The sequence below is a fragment of the Pseudonaja textilis genome, chromosome 6 (genome assembly GCF_049901715.1).
Source record: "Pseudonaja textilis isolate UNSWEBS1 chromosome 6, rPseTex1.2, whole genome shotgun sequence".
Lineage (NCBI taxonomy): Eukaryota > Metazoa > Chordata > Lepidosauria > Squamata > Elapidae > Pseudonaja > Pseudonaja textilis.
In genome coordinates this window covers 14,870,897-14,889,333 of record NC_141995.1, presented here as the reverse complement: position 1 = coordinate 14,889,333, position 18,437 = coordinate 14,870,897, and the positions used below count along the sequence as shown (strand labels likewise).

The following is an 18,437-nucleotide window of genomic DNA, read 5'->3' as shown; positions in this document are numbered from 1 at the left end:
CTGCCTATTAATTTTAAGTCCTGCTACTGGAGGACTTAATTCATCAATTTTTTCTTCTTTCTATTGGTTCCTCAATGAAAAAAAATTGTATCATCCGCAAACGCTTGCAACTTATATTCTTCTTTCTTAACCTTTAATCCTTTTATGTCTGGGTTCTGTCTAATTCGCATTAGTAATGCTTCTAATAATAATATGAAGAGCAGAGGTGAGAGTGGGCAGCCCGGTCTGACTCCTTTTTCTATTTTTATTGGGTGGGTATATTCCCCGTTTAATATAATATTAGCCTGTTGTGTATCATAAATGGTTGTTATAATATTTTCAAATTTGATGCCTAAATTCATATTATAAATTTTTTGGATTAAAAATTGCCAATTTAAATTATCGAAGGCCTCTGCATCTAAAAACATAAGTGCAATTTGTTTTTCGGGGTGGACTTCGTAAAATTCTAAGACATCTAGTACTATTCTTAAGTTGTTCCTGATTTGTCTGGTTGGGAGAGATCCATTCTGATCTTTATATATATGCTCATTTAACATTCTTTTTAGTCTACTTGCTATAATAGAAGTGAATATTTTGTAATCAGTATTTAACAGTGAAATTGGCCTATATTTATGTATATATCGGGGATCCGAATCCTCCTTCGGGATCAGCGAAATCAATTTCAAGTTGTGCAGAAATTGACAAATTAACTTTGGCATTAAAAAATAAAGACACTTCAATATACTACAACAGCTGGAATTGCTGGTACAAATGGATAGACCAAAGATAGACTTCACACTAAAAGGCAAAAGAGGATAGGATAAATCCATAGCAGTGATACACAGATATATGTAAGGATTAGGTGTGTGTATATGGCATAAAATAAGGATAAAAAAGAGATCTTACAAACTGTTGAAGATGAGAATGTTTTTAACTGTTTTCTATTTTTTTCGTTCTATTTTCTTCTCCCTTTCTTCTTTCTCTCTCTTTCATTTAATGTATGTGTTGTTGGTTTGTTTTAATTGTAAAATCAATAAAACTTATTTTTTTTAAAAAGAATTTATGGACGAGTGTCATGATTGCCCTCCATTTTATAATACGGGATAACTGTTGTAAAACAGCTGCCATAATTATGGTGGCAGTGGTTCAAGTCTTGCCAATGCACTTCCAACATCTTTTCAGTTTAATTTTTAAACCAGAATTGCACAATCCAGTAGAAATTGGAAGACCATGAGTTCTAGTCCTGCCTTAGGCACAAAGCCAATTGGGTGACCTTAGGCCAGTTGTTCTCTCAGACCTAGGAACGCAGCAATGGCAAACCACTTTTGAAATCTTACCAAGACCACTGCAGGGACTGGTCCAGATAACAGATTAACAGAGTTGGAAGGGACTTTGTACTGTAGGTCATCTAGTTCAACATCCTCTTCCCCTGGTCCAACAGAAAACCCAACACCATCTCTGACAGTGAGTCTGGTCCAGGTAGTTGCCAGGAGTCAATACTAGTTCAAAGGTGTATACACACACACACACACACACACACGAGAGGGAATTATTGACTATACAGTCAGTAATTAAATGAATTGAAGGAAGTCACATGTTGGAGATTATAAAGTCTATGTGGATCTTTCTGACAGATGGACTGGACATTTCTGAGAATTCTAGGAATTTAAATTCATCCATTTGAAAGTTATGCAGATTAAAAAAACAATGACTTATAGTTATCGTGAGGACTACTTATGCCATATGTAAAATAATCCTCCAAAGCACATTAATTTCAAATTGCCGTATTTGGGCTGGACCTGGAGAATGCTGACTCCTTCTGGCTGCCGAAAGCGGCAGACTGTAAACAAGACAATGAATAGGGAGTCTTATTTTAAAAGTTAATAAAGAAATGAAGCTGTGGTTTTCTTGACAACAAGATGGAGAGAGGCTGGGGTGGGAGAGTGCCTCACTGTTAGTAGGAGGAAAATGAGATGGAACATATTAACCCAGTTCATTTACATCTGATGTGGGAGGAGATTGAAGTTGTGAAAAAGAAGAGCATTCCAAATAAAAAAACCTGAAACTATCTCTGCAAGATACTAGATCTGAATAATACACATCTTTAAAATCCATTTAACCACAACATACAGGTGCCTTTGTATCCGTGGCTTCACCAATCATGATTTAGTCTACAGTTAATAAAAACAGACCAGACCTCACTAGCAGCAAGTATGGCTTTCATATATTTGCAGTTCTTTATCTGTCTCTCTTCTCTTTGCATATGCAAAATGGTGGATGGATTCTGTACAAGAGTAAAGCAAGTTTTTAAAGGTCTCGTTAGCCATGGTTTTGTTATCTGCAAGTTGAAACAAAACCATTGCAAATATCCAGGGCCACCTGTGAAAACTTATCAACTGGCTTTTCTGGTGGGAAGAGAGTTGCGTAATCAGAATCGTATTTTATATAGGGAAAAGAAAAAAAAAACATTCTGTCCCACGATGTTTGCAACAGGTTAGCATCTCACATCACAAGGAAATGCCCCAGCTTCAACAGGTGATGTTTTACGGAGAGCTTTGGTGTGGTTTCAGAACACTTTGCTTGGCTACACTGGAATTCACATTCATTAACCTGTCACAGCCTGTGGTATGCCAAAACAATTTAGTACTATTAATACTGGGCTGTCTATTTGTCAGGAGCAAACTTCTCTGATGTTGCTATTGAACTTTAAACGTATTCAATTCTTTCAGGACACTTTTATTTAAATTAATGTCCTGCGCAGTTTCAAAATACAGCAAATACATGCTGCTGGTCTATGACCCAAAAAAGATCTGATGATGATGATGATGAAATGCAGCAAACAGTCTTTATAAAAACCAGGTCAAAATTAAATCCACCAATACTGTATGGGTTTTAATCTCATGAATCTAACTTCCTAAAGTACAGAAGTCTAGCCAAACAGCTCTAATTTGCTACCTTTGGCTCTTGAAACTGTCCACTCTTTAAAACTTTATTGAATGAATCACAAACTGTATGTATAAAATACCAGCCCCACAGTGTCATCCTAATTTTAAAAATGTTGTTCAGCATCTTATCAATTATAAGCATTTTGGAAATTTTAAAAAGGAAGATAGCTCATTACTGTATCTGGAAATGTTCCCGTTTTTCCATTAAAAGAATAAAGATAAGTAGAATCAGAGAGAGCATTTTGGATAAGCTAGAAGAAAAAAAAAACATATCCATTTGCATTCAGATAAATAGGTGTTATACTTTGGGCTATATTATGCTGGCAGTCCTGTGACGAATGAGCAACATCCTGTCTTTCAAAATGGTTGTGATTGTGCCTAAAGATGTTGCCCACTCTCGTGTCAAATAACACTCTCTTCATTTCTCTGCAGCACATTTAGTCCTGCATCAACTGACACTACAAAGCAGCAACTTAAGTTTAATCAGTGTTCTGATTTCACTAATTGGTCCAGACATATAAGCAGCGTGTAGAATTCCCACATTATTGGAACGTGTTTTGGATAGTTTTAAGTCTACAGTATTTTTTATAAGCAGTTTAAAGTTCTGCCAAGTTGGATATTCATGATTTGCAAAAACTCTGGGAAGATCCCCACATAAACTAATTTACAAATAAGAGTCTTAAAACATATTAAGAATGCTTCTTACAATCTTAAGTTTTAATTTTGTATTTCAAAGATTAGTCTGGTTTAGAAATTAAGCTTCTCTTGAATTGCATACCATATCAAAAATTCAAAATTAATTCACAAACATACCGATATCTGTTCACATACTCTTTATGAAGATAGATAGATAGATAGATAGATAGATAGATAGATAGATAGATAGATAGATAGATAGATAGAGTCAGTCCCAGGTTTGGGAGTTAATTATAGAGGTCAACGTGTAAGATTTTCAAACACTGGGAAAAGTGAATTAAGACAACCCCCACCCGTGGTCTGATACCAGTCTGCAACTTGGTACTGTTTTGCAGCCTGTTAGGAACTGGGCCATGCAAGAAAGCGAATTTTGTCTGTGCATGTGTGAGATCTAGATAGTGCGCAAAACCATCCCCTCCCCACCACTGCCACTGATCCATGGAAAAATGGTTTTCCCTGAAACTGCCCCCGCTGCAAAAAAAAAACTTTGGGCGCTGCTGAACTAAGAGACCGAAGCCTAAGATCTGGTGAATGGAATAGGAAGGCAATGACAAAATGCTGTGACTTGAATAAACACTGTGGTTCTTTATTTAGTTTTGAAATACTTGGTTTGCATTGATCCAGACACTGTCCTATGTTTGCAGTGGCATGGAGAAGTTGTTGCTTCTTAAAAGAGAGAAAACTTTAAAAGTCCACTTTATAAAAAATATGTGCCTTTCGGGGTATTACAACAGATCTGGTGCCTGGGAGACAAAATAAGACGGTACTTATAGATAGAAAAGAATATTGGTAACTTAGGACTCAACTGAACTGGAGGTGTTTACCATTGTGAGATGGGTAACTACACAAAATAAATACATAAATAATTTTTTCACATTTCTAAAGCCTGCAGAGAAGAAATGCATGTTTCAGAGCACTGTAATACATATCACTTCAGCCTGCTATATAGAGGCCAAACTTAATTCCAGTTGCAATCAGATTTTCAAATTCTGGTAAATTTGAGGAGTAGCATGGTTATCACTTAGCATCACTGCAACCAAAATATCTTTTAAAGCATATAAAGTGATTCCATCCTAATGATGGAAAGAAAAGCAAGCAGAATCACATGCCTATATTGTACTCTTAACATTCAGCCAAACACAGATTTGTCTGCCCCAAACATTCTTATACTTTTTCACTCCTGTATTGGTTTTTTTCAGTTTAAAAGGCAAGCTTTCCAAAACAAATCTCACTGCTTGAGAATAGCTTAATTCCATTAAACAAAGTAGTAAAACAAAGGAAAAAAACTTCAGCAGATAAATATAAATTATAAGCAATGAGATTCGTGAGAAACTTTAAAAAAAAAACACATTTGAAATACTGCCCTGCCTTTGTTATAAAATACATGGGGTTAACACACTTACTTCTACCACCATCCAGAATACCTTGCAAGTTAAACATTAAAGATCATTTGTTAAATGTACCATAAATGAAAGAACACTGTACACTCAAAATATAGGTTGTCCTCTAAAAGTTAACCTCTATTTCATTTCTCATTAGAAAGAGAAGAAAGAGAAAGAAAACCATTCAAGAAAGTACAAAATGCAGTGATTTATCGCCACCTCAAGGTATTTTGAGGCATCACACCTCCAAATCCCCCCTAAAATTATCGTCAAACATAGTCATTGGGCCACCCAATTAAAACTACCTACCACATCAAACATACATTTTTGGTAACTAGGAATCATTATGAATCCTTCCCCTATCAATGAGTTTTCAAAAAAAAATGCATCCATTCATAAGTGTGATTGAATCTAATTGCTTTATTTGATTGAGTGATTGATTGATTGATTGATTTCGAACCTCTCTTTTCTGCACACAGCATACATAGTATTCCACCTTCTAATTTTTCCTATAACAGTAATTCTGTGAGGTTTGTTGGACTCACAGATTGACTGGTCCAAAGAATACCTATTGAGCTTTAATATCTGAGGTAAGCTAGAACTTGGGCTTTGCCTATGCCAGTTTAAATCCGTAACTGACTCTCTTTACAACTAGAACAGTTCTAAATAAATTAAAAATACCTTGAAAGAGTAAATTAGTATTTTTTTTAAAGTAACTCAGAAGGTCTTTCTTCTTTTACTATGAAACAGAGAGGGTATGGAACAGTTCTCTGCTAAATTTTGCCTTCTGCAAAAGGGGATTTTTGAGGGGAAGGGATGGGGCGCTGGTTTAATCTTTCTCCTCCAAGTAGAAAATCTTTACCATCTCAGTGGAGAAAACAAAAGAGATTGTTACAAAGTGTGGTGGCAAAGAGGTATTTTATATTGAAAATAACTCTTCTGCATATGGTCAAAACAAGCCGATAGTCCTACAATTTTAAAGTCAGCAGACCTTCCTACAATGATCAGATAGTGACTCCACATTGCATAACCACAACAGAACCATCCCAGAAGATTTGCAAAAAGTCCTTTGTGTGAAGACAGAGATCAGCCAAACAGGCAGGAAAAAGTTGTCAAATTTCTGGAGAAATCTGTTTTTCCTTCTCTTTATTGCACCCTTAATTTTGCCATGCAAATGTAAAATCATGGGTGAAAACATTCTCTAGCGCAGGGATGTCAAACGCAATTTCATTGAGGGCTGCATCAGGCTTGTGTTTGATCTCAGGGCCCAGGGGGGTGGGCGTAGCCAGGGTGGTATTTTATGCTCACTGGCAGAGGCACCGCAGGCCGGTCCTTCATTGTTTCCAGGGTGGCCCCACAGGCCAGATCTAAAGGCACCACTGGCCGGATCCACCCCATGGGTCACAGGCCTTGAGTTTGACACCCCTGCTCTAGAACTTTAGATGAGAAACACATCAGGAAAATTAAACTACATAAATTCTCAGTTTATTCAGGACTGACAATTTTTATAAGAGTGAAGAATCTGAATTCCACATAATGATAAATTGTCCCAGACCGCCCCCCCCCAAAAAAAATAATCACTCTAAAATAATTTGGAAAGTCTAAAGAACCACGTGTATCATATCCAGTTTACACATAGCCAAAAGTATTTTAAACAAAAGTCAAATATTAGCATGCCAAGAATCAATTAAGTATGTTTAATTTATGAGTTTACTATGCAAATGAATTGAAATATTCGATTGGAAATATATTTACTAAAGCATTTGAAAAAAAAATTAAGATATATGAGTAATTTTCAGCTTACAACTGTTGGTTTAACAATGGTTCAAAATTATAATGGTCTTAGAAAAAGTGTTTATAACTTTTGTCACTTATGACTGTCTCTCTCAGACACGTAATCACTATTTGGGTACTTCCCAACCGGCCCACATTTATGACCGGTTATAGCATCCTGAGCAAATATAGTTTCAATCTATAACTTTTCCAGTACCAATGTCAACTGGAGAAGCTGGATTCACTTAAACAACTACAATGATTCACCTAACAAATGCAGTAAAAAATAGTCATAAAATAAGGTCCAATTATGTATGACTTGCTTTATGACTGCACCAGTTTACTATGGAAATTCTGGTCCAAATTGTGGCTGTAAGTCAAGGACCACCTGCTTGGCTTAACAGCCTATAGTTTTCTTTCTTTATTAGATTTCAGCAGTACAATCCAATACGTTTTCACTTGGAAATTTCCCACCGAGTTAATGAAGTCAACCTTTTAGTAAGTTTGCTTTGTTGTTGTGTTATTGCAGCCTAAGGAAAAACAAATGGAAGATCTGAAAACTGCTAATATGCTCGTTTTAGAATTACCAAATTGCTATGTGTATAAGTGTATGTTCTACCTACAGATACATAAGGGGGAAAAAAGCAATAATTACAAGTTTGATTTTTAGTGTAATGGTGCCCTATTTAGTTATTTAGTTATTTAATCTAATTCTAGGCTAAAGTCTTATTTTGAAGCACCGTAACTTTCATGGAGCTCAACTGAATGGGGAAAAAATGATTAAAACACAACAGCATGAAATTACTGTTGCTTAAACCTTCACTGCGTACTGTACTGAATGAAAGTTCAGGGAGGAACTTTCAGGGAGGAGAAAAATCAATGCATACCTAAAATTCATACAGTGAAGGTCTCTATAAGTCTAAAATCTTGAAATAGCAGCTTCACAAATACCAAAGGAGAGAATGGTCGGTCATACTGTCCAAAAAATCAAACTTAGAGGAGTTATTTATTCCTAGATAATGCTCTTACAAGTGACAGCAAACTTATTGTGATTATTAGTGTCTTAAAAAAAAATCTAGCAAGTTTTTTTTTTAACACAACACTGGTTGTGTTATATGCCAGACTGGTTACCTTATTTGAAAATAGCTTAGTAGCTAATGGCATGTATAATAGTTTTGTGTAAAAGGATGTCCCACTGAAAACGCCACATTCTATCAGGAATAGTAGCAGCAAAGCACATTGCAATTACTTAAATAAACATTACTAGTACAGTACATGAATAGGACAGCCCTGTGACTATATCAGCTATGGGAAAGAACATAACTGATATAACAACTAAGCTGGTGACAGATACTCCTGGTTAATGTGTTCATTTAGGCCCTTGATAACAATGGTAAAACTATATGTACCCGCTACTCAATTCTGCATATTTCTAAGTACAACAAACAGGTAGTTCTTGTTTAGAAACCACATTTGTGACTTCAAATTAGCTGTCAAATGAAGTAGTTGCTCAATGAAACTGACTGTGCTTATGATCTCACTTCAGCTTTCCTTGATTTAGCAGAGCTAAAACAAATAAAATAAAAAGATTTAAAGGGAAGGACAGAGAAGGAAATTCTTCTAACTTCTTTCTCCAAAAGAAACAGCTCTCCCTGGAAAAACTTTCCCCAGGGGGAAAGACCCCTATCTATGGAAAATAATTATTTAAAACTTATCAAGATTAAGAGTCTTTCAATATGCAGTCTCATCCAATGTATCATATCCATGCCATAGGCAACTGATTTTTCCCTCATTCTCCTTATTCTATATATTATTATATATTGAGACTATAACCCATCTTCCTTGCAGAAGAGAGCTCACTTTTCTTCCATTATTAAATTCAAGGCAACACAAACTAAGATTTCACATTCTCATGTCTATATAAATTGACCCAACGTATAGAATTGTAATATCTGGGTCATGGTATTACACATATGAAGACAGCCCTGAATCTCTGCTCTGTTCTAACTAGAAGTATATGTGCAGTGAGATGTATGGAGACATCAGGTATATTTTTGTGCCATATGGTACATAATACCAACACATCAAATCAATATGAATAAATTCAATATCAAGCAAAACCAACCTCCATGCTTCTTGTGTTAAAATGGCAGTCTTCATTCTTCACAACAATTTTACTTTACAGGGGATCCATTGGTGAAAATGAATTTTATTAATTTTGTTATTCTATATTTTTGCATTGCATTTGAACACTAAATTTTCAAGGAAAGTAAAGCACACAAATCTGGACTCGGCATCAAATATTATCAGGTAGCATCAATATTTGTATATAAAACATTTGATTTCAAAATCAGCAACCAAATCAAAACCTTGAATAATTTACCTGGTTGCTTAGAAGACTCCCAGCCTGAGGTTTTCTCAGCATATTGAGGTCCTTTGGGCTTGAATCCTGCTCCAGACTCAGCTGAAATAGTTCTACTGGCACCATTTTCTGGGTTTTCAGGCATGCTTCTTACTGCAGAAGCAGTACAAGTAGTAAATTGTGTGGGTTCCAAAGAATCGCTGTTTGAAGAAAAAAAAATATTAGTTCAGCACAATCCCCAAACAAGCACAATGATTCAATGGAAATGTTCTTTTATATAAATACAAAGAAAATTATTTTAATTTATTATCAGAAAGGCTGCTCCTTCACTGTTTGTTCTCAATTTTGCACACACTACTGCAAATCCCATAGGACACCCTAATCCAGGGGTCTTCAGACTTGACAGCTTTAAGACTTGTGGACTTCAACTCCCAAAATTCCTCCTCCAGTCATGTTAGCTCAGGAATTGAATGGGAGTTGAAGTCCACAAGTCTTGCCAAGTTTGAAGACCCTTGCCCTAATCCATACTCTTTGCATGTCATCCATACTTGAACTGTTTCAGATATCCGTATCGTTCATTGTAATTTATAAAGATCTTGTTTAAATTGCTTTTTATGACAGAGATAGTTGTTCCCTTTCCAATTTCCCAGAATTCTGAGCCTTCAGTTAATGCTAAGACATGCTCATGTGAAACACATTTGATTGATTTGTTTTTAATAATAAATATAGTGGTATTTTTCAAAGTCCAGAAGGATTCATTTTCACAGTGTATAAAACTACTTTCTTCAAAACCATGAACAAAATTTCAGATGTAAGCACCCAAAGAAAGAGGAACTGCCTTTCACAATTCAACCCCAGACTAGAAAATCAACAATTAGATACGTACCCACAAGTTTAGAGTTAAGATTATGAATATAACTGTCTACCAGTCCATGTGTTCACATTATACTTTCTTTAAAATAAGGAAGGCTAAACCAAGCCTATAACATTTGAGGGCCTTCCTGTTCATTTATTCCACCTCAAAAAATGGTTCTGGTTATTAGTGCAGCAAGAATATATTTTACTGATTGCATTTAATATCCATCATTTATCTGATTAAAATTTAAATCCAGCAAATATGAAAGAGTTAACATGTCTTACGGCAAGAAAATACTATGTGTATCATATACATAACTGGTAAGATCTACTGGTTTAGAGAAAGTGAGAATTGAAGCAATTTGGGTGGGAGGGAGTTTACATTTTGGGAAAGGACAAGTTTCTCTTGGATTTAGTTCTAAGTTTTCATACAGGTTAAGTCACTTTGGAAATTCTGTAATTTCACAATTAAAACATTGGTCTGATTTAGTAAATCTGCTTGAAAATATTCCAAAATAAGTAACTGTAGGAAAGCATCCTCAAAGTATACATTACAATAATTACAGCGTTTGGCTTGCTCTTTTCTAAATACAGGTAGTCCTTGACTTACAACCACAATTGAGCCCAAAATTTCTGTTGTTAAGCGAGGCATTTGTTGAGTGACTTTTGCCCCACTTTACGACTTTGTAAATGAATCCCTGCAATTGATTAAGTTAGTAACCTGGTTGTCAAGTGGCTTCCTCACTTAACTTTGCTTGCCAGAAGGTCGCAAAAGGTGATCACTTGACCCTGGGACACTACAACTGTCGTAACTATGAACCAGTTGCCGAGCATCTTTTGATCACATGATGGATGATGGGGAGGCTGCAAAGTCCGTAACTGTGAAAAGTGATCACAAGTCACTTTTTTTCGGTGCTGTTGTAACTTTGAGTGGTCACTAAATGAACTGCTGTAAGTTGAGGACTTCCGGTAGTAAAGCTATGTAGACTTTAAGGTTCTGCCTGTGGTTGATGGTGGCAGTTTCCACAAAAGTATTAATAGAACAAAAGTTCCTATCGTCATGGAAGTCTTTTTATGTATCTTTCAAGATCCATTCTACAAGTGTATGATTTTTTTAAAAAATAGCAAGGAAAGTCCTTTTCCCCTTTAACATTGCTATGGAAGTCCTGCTAAACAATGAAGACTGCATTAAGTCTATGGACTAACAAATATGAAAGTGGCTTCAAGCATGATTTTGCTGAAGAATATGGTTTATTTTATTTTATTTTCATTGCACCTCGTACAATGAAATCAAACCCCATCTTCAGTGCACATCATGACCATGACCATGAAAATAAACACAAACACACATCCTTCACCCTTCACTCATTGAACCGAAAACCCCCGATACCGCACCAACATTGCACTATACAGCAGAATTCAAAAGAGCTACTGCCCTGGGGCAGAAGCTGTTTTTCAGCCTATTTGTCCTTGTTTTTATTGTCTTGTACCGTCTGCCAGATGGTAACAGTTCAACAAAAGGGTTCCCAGGATGAGATGGATCTTTGAGAATGTTTTGAACTTTCTTAAGGCAGCGGGAGCTATAAAGCTCTTCCAAAGAGGGGAGAGGGCAACCAACAAAGTAACATAAAGAATTCTGCTGTCTCTTGGTCTCCTCTTGTTTAAATTTGTGTACTGTTCAGTAGGTTTCATGCCTACTCTCTCTGGGTTAAGATAAAACTGCTTTATCTTAACCCAGATATCGCAGGCACGAAACCTACTGAACAATACACGAATTCAATGAAATTATGACCAGACATTCAAGGTAGTCCTCGTCTTACGACCACCATTGAGCCCAAAACATTTCTGTTGTTGAAACAGTGAAGTGAGTTTTGTCCCATTTTATGATGTGCCTTGACACAGTTGTTAACTGAATCCCTGCAGTTGTTAAATTAGTAACATGGTTGTTAAGTGATTCTGGCTTCCCCACTGAGTTTGTTTGCCTTAAGCTTGCCAGAGGTGATCACGTGACCCCAAGACTCTGAAACAGACATAAATATGAGTCAGTTGCCAAGGGTCAGAATTTCGATCATGTGACCATGGGAACGCTGCAATGGTTATAACTGTGAAAAAGAGTCACTTTTTTCACTACCTGACTCTGTTGTTACATCCTCTAATCCCCGCTCCCTTAACCTCAAACTACTATTGACCTCACCCCATTCCTAAGAGGACATGCCTAAGTGCACCATCGTGTCTACCGTCCCTGTCCTACTGTCCCCATTTATTCATACCTATTTCCTGTATCCTTACTCATGTTTATACTTTTACCTATTATCTTGTAAGCAATTGACAAACCAAATAAATAAATAAAAATAAATAGACTTTGAACAGACACTAAACAAATGGTTCTAGGGTGAGAACTATCTGTATTGCCAAACGCATTTAAACATGTGAATTTATACAGAAAGATACATGAAAAGTGGCACGACCCATGCTATTAAAGCTAAACTTAGAGGCATGTAACTAGAAACTGGGGGCATTTTAAAGGGAGGAAAGCTGAGGTTTAGCTGAACAATTGGCCTCACATGAAACTTTTGATTTATGACACACGCTATGCCTATTGAGGTTGGCAGGAGTCCTTCTGTCAACATTTGCAGTAGACCTCACACACCAATAATATTGGAACTAGTTTTGTAAGGCGTTCATTACCAAAACAGAGAACATTTTGAGTTCCTGTGGCTGCATTCCCTCCGGGTTTCCTTCCAGGGTTAATCTTCATATCGTACTTAAGTAATTATGGAAATGTTATCAATATGCAACATGCTGATTTTAAAAAAAATGCAGCTTGCTTTCTAGTATAATTCTATGCATTGGAGATTGATTAATGGATCATGGTGTAAGGGAAGAAAAGACTACAAGAATTGGGCATCTGTCAAGTTATCATATCCAGCAAAAAGATACCAGAGTTCACATGAGGGCAACTGGGTATATTTTTCAAGTAAATCTATTTTCATCATCGTGAAAGAGTTCAGAGGAAGGAAGGAAGGAAGGAAGGAAGGAAGGAAGGAAGGAAGGAAGGAAGGAAGGAAAGAAGGAAGGAAGGAAGGAAGGAAGGAAGGAAGGAAGGAAGGATAGATACGGGAATGAGAGAAGGAAGTAAGTTAGGAAGGATATGGGAATGAGAGAAGTTAGGAAGTTAGGAAGGAAGGAAGGAAGAAAGGGAGGAAGGGATGGATGGATATGGGAATGAGAGAAGGAATTAAGTTAGGAAGGAAGGAAGGAAGGAAGGAAGGAAGGAAGGAAGGAAGGAAGTTAGGAAGAAAGGATGGATATAGGAATGAGAGAAGGAAGGAAGTTAGGAAGGAAGGATATGAGAATGAGAAGGAAGGAAGTTAGAAGGGAAGGAGGGAAGGGCGGTAGGGAGGGAAGAAGGAAGGAAAGATATGGGAATGAGAGAAGGAAGGAAGTTAGGAAGGAAGGAGGAAAGGAGGATGGATATAGGAATGACAGAAGGAAGTTAGGAAGGAGGGAGAGAGGGAGTAAGTAAGTAAGTTGTATTTCCTTCTGTATTTAAAATCCTTTGGAGCTCAACAGGATTTTCATTTAAATTCCTATCTGGAACTTCAAGACCTCCATCAACTGTTTAGAGCATATTAATTATTGTATTTTAATCTAATTTTGCTATCCATAACAGATGGACAATCTGTTAATTTATGTAAGATCCAACTTTCAAAGCTTACAAAGCGATGTTATATAACCAGCATACCCATATGCCTCTGCAACATGCTATCACATTCTCTTTCACTCCTCCTACACATAATACTTTTACATCTGGATAGAGAGGAAATGTATGATAAGTAATGAACATCCATGCCATTCCAGCCCTTCCTATGAATTATTCAGACCAGTGGTGGGATTCCAATTTTTTTTCGTACCGGTTCTATGAGAGCGTGCTTTGCGTACACAGCAATCAACAACCGCCCTCTGTCAAGTGTTAGTGAAATGAGCTGTTTTTTAGCTCAGCTGAGGCACGGCAACCCGCTCTGCCAGGTGAATCAGCTGAACTAAAAAAAACAAGGAAATATAGGACAGATAGGGTGGGGGTGGGCAGGTGGGGCCAGCCACAGTTAGTATTTGCTGGTTCTCTGAACTACTCAAAATTTCTGCTACTAGTACGCCAGAACTGGTGCAAACCAACTGCATACCACCTCTGATTCAGATCCACTATGGCACTCATCAGTCAGAACAATGGCATTCTTCCCATTTTCCATACTACATCTTCCTTGGACAGCATGGGAAAAGACAAAAATGAAAACTCTCCAGTTAGCTACACCACATATAGGAAAAGGAATAAAGAGAGGCGGGGGCACATTAATTACTCTCTTGATAAGGATTCCTTCTTCTATTAATAAATTACCAATTTGAATCAAAACTGTAAAGCAGAAGTTCTTTGCTTCGAATGGCCAATTCCAAAAGTGTCCATAGACAAGACAAAATGTGTGTGGTCAAAAAAATTATTATTAATTTGAATTAATTTGAAGTCTCAGCCCACCTTGATACTTGGGCTATGGTGGTCTTCATTTCTACAATGGTCTTCATTTCTTACAGTACCTAACTTTATTTATAACAGAAACCTATGTGTGAACAAACTACCTGAATTTCAATAATATAGCACTTTTACCTGAAGTTATATGTGAAATCACTGTATTCATCGTTTCAGGATAAAGAAATTTGCTTTAAGTTATCCAAAAAATCAAATTAGAACTAAGTGCAGCAGTCTGGCAATGGAATACTCAAAAACACCATTAATGACATTTAGTATATTTTAACTTAGTTACAGTGACTAATAAATTAGAGCAATAGAGACATGTAAGTCAAAGTTAATGAGATACATGAGAACTGAACCCTATCTTACCTACTTTTCCATTTGTTGTATCTCCCCCCCAAGTAGACTTAAATTTATCAAGCAGATACAGTTTTCCAGATAATAATTGTTTAATTTCCCATTGTCCTAAAGTATAATCTTTGTTCTAAAGAACAGGTCTTTTAAAAGGGAACAAAGAGAGATTCTGTCACTTCCCAAGTCACTTTCTTTGTGCATCAAATTCAGGAAATAAGATCTAATGCAATGCAAGACCATGTTGTTTTTTTAGGGAAGAAAGACATTTTAAGATGGAGAAATTTAGATTGAACAGTAATTTAGATTCCAATTGTGAGATACTTAATAAGATAGATACCTCTTCCCTCAAAACTATCAAAAGCTATTTGTCCATTTTCCAAAGAGAGTCAGACATCTGCTAGGGGTGTACAATCAAAGAAAGTGCCAACATTTCAGTAGGACCACCACTTTGGTTTTTATATGTCATAATTCTTCTAGGTTAGGCCCTCTGCCAAGAAGAATTGGCTTCCCCATAAACAGTCTGGCCTGGAACTGGCCATGTTGCTGTATTTTTTCCAAGTGAATGTTCCCAAAATTAGAAGATTTCCAGAAATAAATAAGTTGACATAAAAACAAAATACTTAAAATGGAAAACTGATTCAATGACCTCTGCAAGCTAAAGACACACACAAAGCCATTACCAATATGATCTGCATATTCTGATCAGTCTTCTCAAAAATACTTGTACACAAGTAGTTCTAAAAGCTAGTGTCTAATACACCAGTATCTCGTATACTGTATCTACTAACCAGTATCTAGTATATATCTAATACAGGAATGGTTGTGTTTGACCTCAGGGGCCAGCAGAGGCGTGGCCATGCTGGGTATGGCCAACTTGATATCACTTGTGTCAGGGGAGTCTATGGTGGCCCGAGCATTTTTCTAGCAAAAATGGGCTCCTGAGCTCTGTTGCCCCCCACAGCTCTGTTTTTGCTGGCAGAGGGCAGCAGGAGGCCCTCGTAGCCAAAAGTGGAGCCTGGGAGGGCCTCAATGGCCCCCCTGAGCTCAGTTTTCACTGGCAGATGCATCGCAGGACAGTCCTTTGCTGTTTCTAGGGTGGCCTCATGGGCCAGATCTAAGGACCCTGTGGGCCGGATCTGGCCCGTGAGCCAGTTTGACACCCCTAATCTAGGATTCCTTTGGTTTTATAATTATTTTTAACCCATTTAACTTTCTCCCTTGATTCACTTGGCCGATTCAAGGTCAACCAGGTGCTCTTTTTATGTATGTTTATGGGTGTTTCTCCCCCTACTTTATTTATACCCGAGCCACTCACTCATCAAGGCATTGTGCTGCCTCAAAACTGGACCGAAGAAAAAAATGTCAGGTTGTATAATGCATTGTGTAACTAGAAAATGTCCTAGAATCTCATATACTGGTATTTTTCTGTTAGTCTTATAAAAATACTCCAGGGACAGATTCCTTCTCTTTCTTAATAATAACGAGGAAATTGAACAAAATCCATCATCTATATAGGCAAAGTGCTATGTTTCTTGCCCAGTCTCTAAACTAATGCACCATCATTTACAGAACACCCAGACTAAGATGATCATTTCTTAAATCTTAACAAAACACATAGAAATTTAAATATTTTAAGCATAGCACAATCTTACCTATGCTTAGGATAAATTTATAATCACAGGAAGGATGAAGTCAGTTTCTTTTGCCAATGTCATAAGCCCATGATGGATGAGAATTTTAAATCAGATTCTAATATTCTATCTAAAAAGCATCTGAGTTACAAAAAAACAATAACTTCATCTTCAACTGCTGATAGCAAAAAAAATAATTTCAACTTATTTTAGTTCTTTTATAGAACTCCAATTTTAATTGTTAAGAAACACTTCACTTAATATAATTCTGGGAGTGAGCAGGATGAAAAAGAAAAGTTGAAAGATATCCATGCCGTTCTCTTACTCAATATTATAAGAAAATCACTGGTCCGGGAACCCTGATTTACCAAATGTGAGGCCATAATGATAGGATAGATCATAAGATGTGAGACTTTCATGAAGTGTCACTTCTAAATGGCCATTGATCGAAACTATCCAGATTTCTTCAATTTTAAGAGTTAATGTGGAATCAATATTTGAACTAAAAATTAAGGAATAGTTTCTCTTCAATACATCTAAAATTGTTATTTTTGAAAGTCTTACTCTAATACATTTTTAAAATATCCTCTGTTTTGCAATTTGTGGAATTTTAAACAAAGGAAACTATTCTTAAAATATAACCATCGTTTCACAATGTTTGTAGCTATGAGAAAAATATTTGGAAAAATTGTCTGCATATGGCAACATAAAAAATGCTTAGTGCCAGACTCACAAAAAACGCAAAGAAGGAATTCTACAGAAGGGATTCATATTTCTCTCCTTTTAAATAACTCTCCACTGTAAAATTGCAAAGATTAATGTTTAATATTGCTAAAGGCAACATTGTTCTAGCAGAATCTAAAGAAAGGGAAAGAACAGCTAGACGTATGAAAAAATAGAAGTGGGGAAGATAAATAAGGCAAAATGACTCAAGATTGTTTTGCCTCCTGAGTTGATAAATGAATATGCAAAAGTCTGAAAATCCAAATTATTCAAAGTTCTTACATTTTTTCTCAGATACAGAGTATATTGAAAAAATAGCTTTCTAACGTCATTCCAAACAATAAACATATTTCTTTCTTTTTTTTTGTATTAAATTAAAATTTATGAAGATGCTAGTAGGATCACACGTAGTCCTCAACTTACAATTGTTTGTTCAGCGATCATTTGAAATTATAATGGTGCTGAACAATAGCAGCTATGACTGTTGCCCCAAGTTACAGCCCCTGTAGCACCCAGCAGTCACATGATCAAAATTTCAGCATTGGCAACATGCCCACCATTATCATTGCAGAGGTGCTGCATCTCCCTTACCTATCTTCATCTTCAGCTAGGTTGCTCTGCAACAGGGCTGTCAAACTCTCAGGTTGCGAGCCGGATGTGTCACATGCTGGCCATGCCCACATTCGGTTTAGCAAAGAAGAAAAAGTCCCGATACATCACATGGCACCACCATGACGACTTGAGTTCGACACTCCTGCTCTATAAGGTGGTACTTAGTCATACCACTGAGCCTAAACCCTAGTTCTGCCACTGCCAGTCACAAATACCACCTTGCATTGTTCTCTAAGGCAGTGGCCCCCAATTTTTAGGGCACCAGAGATCTGATCTAGGGAGAGCGGTTTTTCTGTGGACCGGAGGGGGCACGGTTTCATGTGCTTCCTGCATTCCATGGATTGGGCTTTGCTTGTTTGTGCGGCCCATTTCTGGAATGCTGCGGACTAGTCCCGGTCCACAGGTTGGGGACACCTAGAGATCAGGGACTCCAGATCTAAGGTACATGAGAATCGAGGAATGGTGCAATTGTCCCACTGCTCAGTGCTCTTGAGGATCTGCCAGGTACCACTTATTTTCCATTGTTTGTCTGCTGCTATGGAGAAGTGTCCACAACAGGAATGTCAAACTCAAGGCCCGCGGGCTGGATCTAGCCCATGG

General features: G+C 37.0%; 1 protein-coding gene across 4 annotated transcripts in view; it reads right to left on the bottom strand.

The window, feature by feature from the left end:
• The window catches only part of PDLIM5 (PDZ and LIM domain 5), a 139,850-nt gene that overhangs the window by 22,000 nt on the left and 99,413 nt on the right, over positions 1-18,437 (bottom strand). For all 4 annotated transcript variants that reach the window (XM_087935911.1, XM_087935910.1, XM_087935912.1 and 1 more), the window contains one exon: positions 9,159-9,337. In XM_087935911.1, the coding sequence (XP_087792037.1) occupies positions 9,159-9,337 (179 nt within the window). The remainder of the gene's footprint in view (positions 1-9,158; positions 9,338-18,437) is intronic.